This window comes from Schistocerca americana, chromosome 11 (genome assembly GCF_021461395.2).
Source record: "Schistocerca americana isolate TAMUIC-IGC-003095 chromosome 11, iqSchAmer2.1, whole genome shotgun sequence".
Lineage (NCBI taxonomy): Eukaryota > Metazoa > Arthropoda > Insecta > Orthoptera > Acrididae > Schistocerca > Schistocerca americana.
This window is the reverse complement of record NC_060129.1, coordinates 203,369,330-203,383,885: the sequence shown is the minus strand read 5'-3', so window position 1 is coordinate 203,383,885 and position 14,556 is coordinate 203,369,330. Positions and strand designations below refer to the sequence as shown.

At 42.8% G+C, this 14,556-nt stretch overlaps 1 protein-coding gene across 1 annotated transcript in view; it reads right to left on the bottom strand.

Moving 5' to 3' along the window:
- LOC124553771 (zinc finger MYND domain-containing protein 11) overlaps window positions 1-14,556 on the bottom strand; it is a 231,224-nt gene that overhangs the window by 24,847 nt on the left and 191,821 nt on the right. The window contains exons 10-12 of the mRNA XM_047127709.1: window positions 14,028-14,177; window positions 12,044-12,380; window positions 8,579-8,787 (exon numbers count right to left, since the gene is read on the bottom strand). Of these exons, the coding sequence (XP_046983665.1) occupies window positions 8,579-8,787; window positions 12,044-12,380; window positions 14,028-14,177 (696 nt within the window). The remainder of the gene's footprint in view (window positions 1-8,578; window positions 8,788-12,043; window positions 12,381-14,027; window positions 14,178-14,556) is intronic.

Genomic DNA, 14,556 nt, shown 5'->3' with positions numbered 1-14,556 from the left:
AATATATTCGATACCTCATCCAGAAATGCACCCTCTCGAAACCTAGCGAGCAAGCTACACCGCGATGCAGAGCGCCTCTCTTGCAGAGTCTGCCACTCGAGTTTGTTAAACATCTCCGTAACGCTATCACGCTTACCAAATAACCCTGTGACGAAACGCGCCGCTCTTCTTTGGATCTTCTCTATCTCCTCCGTCAACCCGATCTGGAACGGATCCCACACTGATGAGCAATACTCAAGTATAGGTCGAACGAGTGTTTTGTAAGCCACCTCCTTTGTTGATGGACTACATTTTCTAAGCACTCTCCCAATGAATCTCAACCTGGTACCCGCCTTACCAACAATTAATTTTATATGATCATTCCACTTCAAATCGTTCCGCACGCATACTCCCAGATATTTTACAGAAGTAACTGCTACCAGTGTTTGTTCCGCTATCATATAATCATACAATAAAGGATCCTTCTTTCTATGTATTTGCAATACATTACATTTGTCTACGTTAAGGGTCAGTTGCCACTCCCTGCACCAAGTGCCTATCCGCTGCAGATCTTCCTGCATTTTGCTACAATTTTCTAATGCTGCAACTTCTCTGTACACTACAGCATCATCCGCGAAAAGCCACATGGAACTTCCGACACTATCTACTAGGTCATTTATATATATATAGTGAAAAGCAATGGTCCCATAACACTCCCCTGTGGCACGCCAGAGGTTACTTTAACGTCTGTAGACGTCTCTCCATTGATAACAACATGCTGTGTTCTGTTTGCTAAAAACTCTTCAATCCAGCCACACAGCTGGTCTGATATTCCGTAGGCTCTTACTTTGTTTATCAGGCGAAAGTGCGGAACTGTATCGAACGCCTTCCAGAAGTCAAGGAAAATAGCATCTACCTGGGAGGCTGTATCTAGTATTTTCTGGGTCTCATGAACAAATAAAGCGAGTTGGGTCTCACACGATCGCTGTTTCCGGAATCCATGTTGATTCCTACAGAGTAGATTCTGGGTTTCCAAAAACGACATGATACTCGAGTAAAAACCATGTTCTAAAATTCTACAAGAGATCGACGTCAGAGATATAGGTCTATAGTTTTGCGCATCTGCTCGACGGCCCTTCTTGAAGACTGGGACTACCTGTGCTCTTTTCCAATCATTTGGAACCTTCCGTTCCTCTAGAGACTTGCGGTACACGGCTGTTAGAAGGGGGGCAAGTTCTTTCGCGTACTCTGTGTAGAATCGAATTGGTATCCCATCAGGTCCAGTGGACTTTCCTCTGTTGAGTGATTCCAGTTGCTTTTCTATTCCTTGGACATTTATTTCGGCGTCAGCCATTTTTTCGTTTGTGCGAGGATTTAGAGACGGAACTGCAGTGCGGTCTTCCTCTGTTAAACAGCTTTGGAAAAAAGTGTTTAGTATTTCAGCTTTACGCGTGTCATCCTCTGTTTCAATGCCTTCATCATCCCGGTGTGTCTGGATATGCTGTTTCGAACCACTTACTGATTTAACGTAAGACCAGAACTTCCTAGGATTTTCTGTCAAGTCGGTACATAGAATTTTACTTTCGAATTCACTGAACGCTTCACGCATAGCCCTCCTTACGCTAACTTTGACATTGTTTAGCTTCTGTTTGTCTGAGAGGTTGTCTGAGGTGGGTTAGTTGAGAGCGCTCACACCCACGACTCCCGATGACAGACTCAGAATGGTACAAATATTGTATGTCCATAAGAGTACCCACTAAAACACTGATTTACTTCGTGCTGTGTGCTGTCGTCCAGGAGAACATGCATGAACAGTAATTGAAAGTAACACCAGAACTACCGAGCACAGGAAAACCCCTTCTGTGAGCAACAGATAGGAAGGTCTCGCATAGATGAGTAAGGCGTCGGCTAACCACACTGAAGGTCCCACACTCTAACCTCAGTGACTATGAGGGTGGTTTGAAAAGTTCTCAGAATGAAATAGAAAAAAAGTACTTACATCACTGAAACTTTTCTTGTTTTTCAATGTAGTCTCCTTGTAGATTAATGCACTTGGTCCCACAATGTTTCGTCCTGGCCTGCAAAATAGTTGTCAACTCCGGGCATCAATTTTCCGTTTGAAGTGAACCTTAGTCCACAAAGAAAAATTTTCAATTTTTGGAAGAGATGGAAGTCTGACGGAGTCATATCAGATGAATAAGATGGGTGTGGTAACAATTTATACCTTAGTTCATGTAATTTGGTCGTGGCAACGGCACATGTGCAGGCACACATTGTCTTGGTGGAAGATGGCTTTCTTCCTTGGTAAACTTGGCCTTTTTTGCCATATCTTTTGTTGCGATTCGTCCAGCACATTAGCATAGCATTCTCCAGTAACTGTTTGCCCAGTGGGGAGAATCTATGATCAGAATCGCCTTTTCATCCCAGAACACTGATGCCAGGACTTTTCCCGCCAAATGAATTGTCTTTGCTTTCTTTGGTGGTGGAGAATCGGCATGTTTCCACTGCTTTGACTGTTGTTTTGTCTCTGGGGTACAGTAGTGCAGCCAAGTTTCATCTGTAGTCAAAAACCGGCACAAAAATATAGTTCATTTCTCCTAAAATGGGCCAAACATTGTTCCGTATGTCCATTCTCACGCATTTTCGATCTGGAATCAGGAGTCGCGGCACCCACTTCACAGATAATTTTTCCATTTCAAATTTTTCAGTTAAAATATGATTTACCCTTTCAGATGACATACGGCAAGCGGGAGTAATTTCACGCACTTTCAATCGGCGATCCTCCCTGACCGTTTTGTGCACTTTTGCAACGATTTCTAGAGTAGTGACACATCTCGGCCAACCACTGCGTGGATTGGCATGTAAGCTCTCCTGACCTAATTTAAATTCATTTGTCCACTTGGCAACAGTTGAATACGAAGGAGCAGAGTCCCCCAGTGTACTCTGAAAATCAGCACGAATGTCCGTTGCTTTCATACCTTTCTTTACGAACTACTTAATCACTGCTCAAATCTCAATTTTTTCTACCTTCGCAAATCAGTAAGTGGGAACAACAACAGAGCCACGAAACTGCCACAGCTCTCTTCCAAGAGCACTGACGTGTCACGTGTTTACAGGCAACAGTCCAACGAATATAGAGTTAACAACTCATTGCGCTAGCGCTGACCTCTCGTGGTGATTCTGAAAACTTTTCAAACCGCCCTCCTGCAATTTTTTTTTTAGCTGTTCATGTGTGAAACTTTATACGGAATAACATATTTCTGACATGTCGAAAGACCTTTCGGAGTTTGTAGCAATATTCTTTTGGCAGTCTTCTTTTGCTCGATTATTTGAAAGTAGCAAACCTATACAGTCCATTTTTATAGACATGTCTGACAGAAAACCACACCAGTCTATACAAATGTACTCTATAACGTTGCTACTTTCAACTAACGAAGCAAAAGCAAACTGCCAAAAGAACAATGCTACAAACTCCGGAAAGTTCTTTTGTGTGTCAGGAAAATGGTCTCCCATATAATAGTTTCACATGTAAACAGTTTAAAAAAAGTTGTAATCAATGGAGTTCGAATGCAGGACCTTCGTTATGGTGAGCTGACGCTCTACTAACTCACCTATGCAGGATCTTCAAATCGACTGTCACAGATACGCTTTACCTGTGCTCGGTAGTTCTGGTGTTACTTTTAATTACTGGTTCCGTATCTCCTACTGGACGACAACACACAACACAGACTAAATCGGTGCTCCAGTTGACACACTATCGACACATGACCTTTGATACCAATCTGAGTGATCCTTCTACTGCCATCCCAGTCGACTACTGGTATTGTGAGTGTGGAGTGGAAATGTGAAGGAACAACCACAGCAAGCTACAAACTGGCAACCTCACATACTGACAGATAGGGATCGTAAGGTGTTGTGGAGGGTGGTTGTACGACACTGCGAGAAATCGAGTGGAAGGACTCACTCTCGAGTTCCAAAAAATTACCGGCTGTCCGGCCAGCACGACGACCGTGTGTGAGGAATAAAAAGAATGCGGTACGACGATCGAGTAGCTACTCGTGTGTGTTCAAAGTGGAGTAAACCGTGACACCACTGGACAGTGCATGACTGGAAGCTAGTGATTTATTGTGAAGACTCGTGCTGTGCTCCAACTGGAAGGGTATGGGTTTGGTGAATGCCTGGAGAAACTTACCTGTCATCACAAGAAGTGCCAACTGTGACATCCCGAGTAGACGATGTTACAGTACGGGGGCATTTTCCGTTGTTAGGGTGTGGCCCCCTTGTCGCACTCGAGGAAACATTAAACGCGGAAAGATACGAACACATTTTACGGCACTGTTTCCTGTGTACAATAGGGGAACAGTTCAGAGAGAATGAATTTGTCAGCACGATAGTGCACCCTTTCATACAGCAATATCTGTAAGGCAAGATTTTGTGGACAACAATGTTATTGAAATGGACTGACCTGCCCAGGACCTTGACCTGAGCGCACTGAAACACCTGTGGGATGAGATAAAAGGGCTACTTTGCTCCAGTCCAATTCTTGTTTCAGTTTTTGAGGAAGAATGGGTTAACATTACTCCATAGATATATGAACACCATACTGATAGTATAACCAGCAAAGTTCAAGCTGTCATAAAGGTAAAAGGTGGAAACACCCAATGTTAGGGACAAAATACTGTAACTTAGATAGGGTAAAAACCATCATCGTGTGGAACACTGTGTGCAGAAAGCTGGAAGGGCAAGGGGGAATGAGGGAGAGGAGGTCAGGGGGAGGGAGAACAGGATGTCAGGGGGAGGGAGAACAGGATGTCAGGGGGAGGGAGAACAGGATGTCAGGGGGAGGGAGAACAGGATGTCAGGGGGAGGGAGAACAGGATGTCAGGGGGAGGGAGAACAGGATGTCAGGGGGAGGGAGAACACAGGGCGTATACTGTCAGAAAGCTCGAAATAATACCTGAAGCTAATAACATATTTTGGCCATCCATAACTATGCCAACATATTTTAACAAAATACACAAAAATCCGGTTTGTTCTCATTTAACATGAGAGCAACAAACAAAGAGGAAACAACCAAATCACTGAACATAAACACGTCACGTGGAGACGACCCACCTCTCCACCACAACTCAGACTGCTCTGTGCATCATCCCCGGATCTACGATATTTCCGAACCGGGGCAATATTAAGTAGTGCCGCCCAGCCACATTTCTGTAACCAGAAGCGTGAGAAGATACTACTCGTACGCGACACAACTGCGCATGCGCAAGAGCCCGCCCGCAACTGCTCAAACGAATCTAATTTAAACAGTTGTCACGTCACGAATCATCGGAGGCAATTTGCTGATGTGAAGCATTACATAGTCTTCCTAAAGCCTTTGACACAGTTTGCTGTTGGCAGACGCTTGTATGAGCACTGCTTTGTTGTTGTATATGGCGCATTTCCTTGGCAACTTAAGTTTTATTTTCGTTTTTTTTTTCTCTCTCATTAATGTTTTGTTGCTGCAGTATTATTCTGTATGTAATGACTTTGTTGGATCACATCCAATCTCTGTTTTCAAGTCCTGACACATATTCGTGTGGATGGTTTTTTGCTCCTGTGTGAGAAGGCACAGAACAAATTTAGCAGCAACACGTCTCATGTGCAAATCCTCACTCAAAATCCACTGGCACGAGTTCCAACTGATTCCTGTCTCTGCTGAAATTTGGTCGATCGTTTGGCAACGATCCTCGTCGATCTTTTGGCGGACCTTTTCAATGTTCTCCTCATTTCGCGATACTGAAGAGCGTCCAGAACGAGCTCGGTCTTTATCACACATCTCACCACGTTTAAAGCAAACAAACAACTCGAAAACCTGTGTGCGGCTCATAGTGTCCTCCTGGGAAGCTTCCTGAAGCATTTGGTGTGTCTCTGTTGCAGTTTTTTTAAGCAGGAAACAAAATTTCACACACACTCTTTGTTCTTTTAAAGTTGCCATAATGACTTCGCAGAGGTAACCCGCCAACAGTCAGAGAAACAGAATACCACACTTGCACGTTCAGCTATACACTGACACCGTCTGCACAGCTGTTTCGTGAAGATCTCTACTAACACCATCTAGCGTGAGAACCCTGCACTACGTCTACGAGTGGCAGCGCCCTCCACGTCTGGTTTCTTTTGGGTCCCCCCTCATAATGTTCAGGCCAAAAATAGGAAAAACAAACGTGAACTGTGTGTAATATGTTTATAGGAATAAACTGGAACACAGGCACGTAGGCATTGTTCCACGTTTTGGTTAAGCAAAAAAAATTGGCTAGTTGTGAGCGGACACACACACTTTGCGTTCCGTGCAAAACTTAACGATGTACACAGACAGTTTATCCGTGCTGGGAATCGAGGAAACTTAATTATTTTTGCCCATTAGGAACATCAACACTGGCAAGATATCAGTCCTACAATTTCCAAGGCTGTAGAGAATGTTGTAATTTTAATTACGAAGTTGTACAACAAATGCAAGAGAAGTATTTTTTTCTGTGTAACATAATTACAAATTAACAATTTTCTCGCCTTTACTTGTAATGAGAAATCTTGCTTGTTGGCAAATTTCATGATTCTACATGGGAAGTACCCTATAGGTAGTCAGCCTGCGAGTATCAAAATATGTGACACAAATGGCTGAATCTTTTGACTGCATTGACTGAAATTTTTTACACCGCCAAGGGACAGACGTCAGTAGGTGATAAATTTGAACTCGATACATCCACCTGACCCTGAGAAAAAGGGTTTCCGACAGTCACACACACAACAAAGCAATCCAATAAGGGTTCTGTATTTGGTTACTGAGGTACACTACCCTAAAGAGAGATACGTGTCATTTAGAAGATTTTAATTTAAAAAAAAGTATGTCTTATCAAAACGACACACCAAAGGATTTATAAATTTAAAACATACATTTACACCAATTAACTGATTATAAATTATGACGAAAGTCTTTTTGACAGAGATTTAAAAATAATTTAAAAGCGTGTGACAGAATTCAAATTTACAACTTCCAGCTCCTAATCACTATGGATCACGCCGTTACTTTTAACACTCTAGATAGTCACGCGAAATTCTTTTTTGTGAATTACTGGCAGACAGTGGTCCACTGGAGTGAATGGCTACAGGGTTCAATACCTGGGACCCTAACCTACAGCGTCATACTGGCGGTTCTGAAGAAGTCGATCCCACCGCTGGGGAGCTCCTGTTGTAAGAAAGAAAACTAAGTATAGTGAATACATAAAACTGGAGGAGAACAACTAGAAACAAAATGAGAGAAGGGAGGATACCTCAGTGAAGTGCCAGTAGAAATGTACATTTACAAAGGCCATAAAAACTGCATATTCTCATCAACAGATCCTGACAATGTCATCGGGATACATTGCGGCCACTTAAACTGAATGCAACTGTACTGCCAACTATTCCCCAGCAATGTTTGCGGCCATACATTTCCGGGCCAGAGGTGTTTACCAGGGACCACAACAGTGCCACAGAATGGTCTGGTAGAGGTGAGCACACCCATACTGCTTTTTCACCACACAAGGAACGAACAAGAGAAATTGGGTTTTGTGGGGCATTCTTTTTTAAGCAAGTAGAAAGCTTCATAAAATTTATCGTATGAACTGATGCTGAACAGATAACTTTTCCAGAATTTTACACAATTTCGAATATGTCATACGAGTCAATGGTCCAAGAATTACTAAAATCAATAGAACTGTGTGTGTGTGTGTGTGTGTGTGTGTGTGTGTGTGTGTGTGTGTGTGTGTGTGTGTGTGTGTGAGTGTGAGAGAGAGAGAGAGAGAGAGAGAGAGAGAGAGAGAGAGAGATATATTGGATCAGTTACAATCATACTGGTGGTCATCTTTCAGTTTGCAGCTGTAGATGATTAGATGATTCCTTCAGTAGTTTGCTGTACATCTTTAAAGTGCACTACTAATCAATAACACTTGCAATCCTAAGTATGCAGTGCTTTGGCTGAAGAACGGAAGGATTTCATTAACGTAAGTCCGAAATAAGAACAAAATATTTATTTGTATTTTATTTTTGTTCACCAGCACATGGAAATAACACAATGAAGCTGGCAACAAAGTCTAGTACCATACCGACCTACAGCTTCCGAACTGTGTTAATGAAATTCATTGTCCTCTTGTTTGCTCACTTCCCTACTGCTGTGTGCAACAAACTAACAACTAACAAAACAGGTGGCTATACATATGCACTCAAACACAACTGTAACACTTTTGGTGAGAGAAGTAAGAAATGAGGGCGAGAGCGAGAGAGAAGCATTTACTGACGAGGACAGAGATACGTACTGTCCCGCAATTTGAAATATTAATCTCCCCGGTCGACAACACTGGTAATCCGTTGGGCAATACGTCGGCAAATACCTGCACCCTCAGGAATACTACACAGCAATACCTCAAAATTGTCATTTATTGCAATCGTATTGCAGCAATGCTGATGGCAGTACTATTGCAGCCAAATACTGTTGTAAAATATGGCCCACATTCACGCACCGTTAAGTAAACAATGACAAAATTGTCACAAAAGTCACTGTCAGGCAAGACCCGAGACCTCATACCTTGACCTCTGCCTTGACCTTGCTGGTGGAGGATATGGAGCTGTCGCCGCCCTCCGAGAGCGCGGGCGTGGCGGCGGCGGCCGTGGCCGGCGGCAGCTTGGCCTCGGCGGGAGGCGTGGCGGAGCCCGGCGTGCGCGGCGCGTGTTCCTCGTCTTCGGACACCGCCACGGGGACACGTGCGGGAGCCGACACGCGCTTGTCCGCCTTATCTGCGGAGGAAGGACGGCGTCGTGCGAATACGAGGAACAGTCTCGACTACACTGGTACTGATACGGACATATTAAAATCGTTACATTGTTATCTGCTTCGCCACAGATTAGGAAATCCTGCTGTAATATAGCTGCCAATGTTGTGTAGTACTGGAGTATAAGATACACACAACTAAAATTTAACTCGATACACTTTTATATTTCATTTTTGTGGTTTACCTTTATCTTCACCTTTTAATGTCCACATTTCCTTTTAGTCTTGCTCTGGCACTTTTCAATTTTGATTTTTTATTTGTAATTTTTCTTTAATTTAACCTCATTATTCAGTAAATGGAGAAGTTGAAGTCAACCAGTTACAAGCATACATCAAACCAAAATATTATTAATGGTACTTCATTCACATAATTTCACAACTAGAGATCAGTTTTGTAAAAGTCACATTTAATGGAAAGGTGTACATACAACCTGGTATTCTAACTGTTAGAGCCCATTACAAATAATAAATTATTAATTGGAAAAAGCAAAAGATAAAATTGGGAGACTTTGCAATGTAGTCAGAAAATAATAGTGGTCTAATATTAAAAAAAAGATTAATTTTAGTTATGTTGGTTAAGAAGACCAAGTAACACGGCATATAGTAAAAACACTATTACAAATTTCTTGATTATGAAAGTTATAATTATATCATACACAGTAACCAAGAAGAGAGTACGTAGACTGTCAAAAGTTGCAACCGGAAATGTGTTTGCGACCACACGGCTCAGTATTGTCTTAGCACAGTTCAGATCCAACTGTTATATGTAATATTTGTTGTACTGTGTGCTGCATTATAATGGTGAAGATTGGACTCTAAAGTGCGCGTCATTTATGTTGGCGGCCGAGTTTAGGTTCGCTCTGCGCATCTGATGTCACAAAAAACAGTCAGCCAATGAACAGAGAACGACGTTGCCAGAGCTCGACTGCAGTGCAGAGCACGGACGAGTCGGTTCAGTTTTAGAAACGTTCAGTCATAAATAAAGTAATAGAACAGAAGCAATGTCCTGATAGCAGACATTCTTTTATAGAAAGTTTGGAAAAAGCATTCTTTATACCAATTGCTTCATATTCTATTAATTAATTAAACCAAACAAGCAATAAGACTCCTAATTCAGGCGATAGCATGGAAAGGTGTTTGTATCACTCCCACGAACCGCTTTTTCGCGGTAATTGTTTATTTCCTATTGTACTTCGACGAAACATGAGTAATTCATAGTCATACCAACAGTGTTTTTCAGTATTTTGCGTGACGTGTTATAGTACATATATGGTGTTATATAGCCAGATGAGGTGCGTTAGCGTAACGGTTAAGGTGTTGGACTGCTACGTGAAAGGTTATGAGTTCAAACCTTGTGCGGTGCTTAATATTTTCATTATTTAAAAACAATATCGAAGTGCCTTACTTCACGAATTATATTGGTTTGAATGCAATTTTTTGAAATTTCTAGTGCTTTGTCTCTTCATTAACCCTTTCGCTGCTGCAGACACGTGCTCCCCGCATTCCGCGCTGTGCGCGATTTTGTCATCACTGCACTGCTCGCCCGTGGAGACGCGTGGTGTTCCCACTGCTTTGACACACTTATCATTCGATTTCACAAAAACTATTTGGCCCAAAAATTTGATTTTTACACGTCTTCTTGACTGACACCTTCCCCCCATAAATGACTTAATTTTGTTTCGATGTTCAACGCAGTTATTATGCAGCATTAAATGTAGTAAACCATTGCACGAAATTTTGAAGAGTTTGCAGAGGTAGAAGTCCATAGCGTATACTTTCCGTATGGTCGATTTTAGTTGCCACAATGTTGAGAATGAAATGTGGACAAGATACCTCAATTTCATATAAAATTTACTGTATAATAATATCTCATTTAATTTAAGTACGACATAGGTGTCGTATGTAATATTGAGAAATATTACTTCTTTCGCGACTGTAATAAAAGTATTATTTACACCGGGCGCGAAGTGGCATCAACTAAAAAGGGCTCGCAATACGGCAGCTGAACTTCCGCGCACAGGGTCTCCCGGCCAACAACGCCATACGATCATTTCATTTCATTTCTCAGCACAACATACATTGCAACACCCTTACAAGTTTTACAGACCATTTCTGAGCACCCCGTATATAGAAACCACACCCATTAGGACCCACTGGAAACTGCAGGTTCCTCCCACCAACACACTCAGAACATAACCTTATGGAATATCTCTGTTCCATTTCCTCCAAACTTTGGCGAGTTGAATCTAAGTGCCCAAATATCAATTTCCTAAAGCAGTACAGTGCACTTCTCACATACACTCAAAAAAATCTTTCAAGCACTGTTAAGCATAAGAAGTTTCCCTCATTTTGACAGCTGCGCACACACGTGTGACATTTTCAGTACCGTACAAAAAAATATTCATTTTCTTTTTGATGTTTCACAATTAGTACCAAATTTTAATTTATTATGAACACACACTTTTCATGTGATTAGCAGCAAAAATAAAAAGCGTTCTTTTTTATAAAAAAAAACTGGCCAAATGCAAGTAGGACAAGTGTATTGAGTATTCCATAGCAACCTAATTGTGTACGTATGCAGCTCATCCATCCTGAAACTCTAGAATCGCAACAAATTTTGACTTATTTATATCGATACTGGCAAGATATCGGTCACGAGAATTGAGAGACCGTACCAAAATCTCCACAGCAGTCCAGTTCCTCAGAACAGCCCAGACATACAAAACAAGTGAGCTGGGGACTTCAGTTTATATACCTAGAGAGAGAGAGAGAGAGAGAGAGAGAGAGAGAGAGAGAGAGAGAGAGAGAGAGAGAGAGAAGATTTAACAAAACATTTTTTACTTGCTTACTTAAACATGACAACAACTTACAATGTATGTTTCCCTGCAGTAATAGTTTCGAGAGGCACATTATGCTGTCTTAGGAAACTGATGTCCTAGCATACCTTCAAACACTACAATCGTGAAAAAATTTGAGAGAGCTAGTCCACAAGGTCCTCTTATACCCGAACCACTTTTGAAATTTTGTCAGCGTAGTTTGGGTCCACCCACCACAGCTCGACCCACCACAGCTCGAGCTTGACTCTTTCTACACCCTGGAGGTTTTCCTTTTTCGTTAAAACTACAAAATGTGACAAGCTAATAGAGAGATAGATAGATAGATAGATAGAGAGAGAGAGAGAGAGAGAGAGAGAGAGAGAGAGAGAGAGAGAGAGAGACGTACCTGCTGCTGCGGCAAGAGCCGTGGTCGTCTTCCTGCGGGTGCCAGCTGCCGGGGCAGACTGTCGCTTGGCAGGCACCACCTCCTCCTCTTCCGATTCGTCCTCGTCGTCGTCGTCATCGTCTTCCTCCTCCTCCTGCTCCTCCTCTTCCTCATCTTCGTCGTCGTCGCTCTCCTCTTTCACTTCCTCCTCCTTCACCACCTTCCTCGGCCGCCCCACTTTCCTAGGTGCCCGCTGCAGTTTCTTTGCCTCGGCCACTGCTACCGCCGCGGGGTTCTTCGGGGGGCGGCCCCGACCGCGTTTCTTCGGCGGTGGGGATTTTGTCTCGGAATCGTCATCCTGCAATCGGACAGGTGTCTTAAGCTGTCAAATAACGTACAGACAGACGTACTGCGACCCGTGGGTGAGGTGACACTCGCGCTACGCTCGGAAATACATAAATGACAGAGCAGCAGCACTCGGAAAATCACCATATTACGCTGTTGACGTATGAAATGTTTTCTGTCATATATGATCAATTTCAATATTGTGATATTAATTTCTTATAAATGATTGGCAACAACTTTTTATGAGAATTTCATAAAAAAAAAAAAAACAGAAGCAATGACAGAGATGTTGGTTTCTATGAAGTCAACGATATAGTCTGAATCCTAGTATCCTAAATATTGTGAAGCACATTACGATGAAAGAAATATTGTAATATTTAAAAAAAAAAATTAACTTCACCAGAAAGTAAAGCTAAATTTCTTTCTCGGCACGAAAAATCATTCCTTGTCGATTAATCAAAGCGATTATACGAATTTTGTACTACCACAATTTTATTATTTAAAGTAATATTGAGAAATTACTGAACCTGGTAAAAGAATGAATTTTAACCTTTATTCAAAAATACTAGCCACTTCTATGTATTTAATAAATTCACATATCCAGACCTGCCTTGTAATTTCCTTTCCTTTGTGCGACATTTGTATTTAATTATTATATTTTTATAGTGATTTGCAAATATTTGGAATTCACGAAATCTATTCGCAGTTACTAATATGGACAACCATTAACAGTTGTATAATGGAATGGCGACAGTGAAAATTTGTGCCAGACTGGGACTTCGCCCCGAATTTCCCACTCACTGCGAGCGGTAGCCTTAACCGCTCCGACTATCCGCGCGTGACTCACGGCCGGATCCAAACTTCTGCACGGAGTCAACTACATATCAAAAAGTTGCACGTAACGCTAAGGCGACCACTCGTGATAAGCGGGAAATTCCGGTTTGTGTCCCAGTCCGGCACAAGTTTTCTTTGCCGTCATTCCATTACACAGCTGACAACTGTCCGTACTTGCAACGGCGAGTAGTCGCCGCAGTGCCCGTTCCTTCGGACACGCGTGCACGTCTGAAGGAGCATCGCATCGTACCTCTGAACAGGACAGGCACTGCGATACAGTATTTATCTGCCGACACCAGGCAAGCGTCGTTCAACTGAAATGTCTCCCCTGTATGGAAATATTCATAGTGGAAGTATCACTACAGCATTGTATACTTGGAAGGGTCGGTCAGTCAAACTCGGGAACATTAAACATTGTCCGAATTATACAGTTTGTAACATATTCTCGTATTTGAGTAACTAACTTTCGCGATTACTTGCCAGTACAAATGTGTTTCTTCATACACTTATTAGTAATTGTTACGTAGGCTGAAATTCAATTGAGAGCAACTGGTTTCGAGAATTAACTGTCCACTTTAGGACTGACGACAATCTTATTTCTTTATATAATTAAAATTTTACTCAACTGGAGTTACTTCAACTAATGACAAATTAATCTTTATAATTACGAAAACGTTATACTGATCCATCATCAGGGCTGTGTATCCATCTGCTAAATTAGTGATTAGTTGCATACCCTATCATTCGATCGCAGCATATACTGAAGGTCGTGGCAGGGTTACAGCTTCTATCGTACACGGGGAACGGACGTAGGAAGCGCACGTACCTCCTCGCTCGACTCCTCGTCCTCGTCTTCATCGTCGTCCTCGTCCTCACTCGACGACGCGTGCCGCCCCTTGCTCTCCAGCTTCTTCAGCAGCTCCTGGTGGCGACGCAGCTCCTCGCACGCCTTGTTCCACGACGACGTGCGTTTCACCTGAGTTTGTGGAAATTTTTAGCGAGACAGTCGTGCCAGTTCAAATTCGTCTGTTACACAGTACAGTATGTCCAAAAATAGTGCCTAAAACTCTCTACTGCATCCAAACGGGCCTCGAAAGGCCCGACGACACCGACCGACCGTGGTGCCGTCCTCGGCAGACAGGCGTCACTCGGTGCAGTCAGGGAGGGGTACGCGGTCGGCACAAAGCTATCCCGAACACTGTCAGTTTTCGAGGCCGGAGCCGCGACTTCTCACTCGAGTAGCTCCTCAATTTGCCTCGCGAGAGCCCAGTGCACCTCGCCTGCCGGTAGTGCTCGCCAGACCCGGACAGTCACCCCCCTGTCTGCTAACCGAGCCACCGGCACTTAACTTTGGT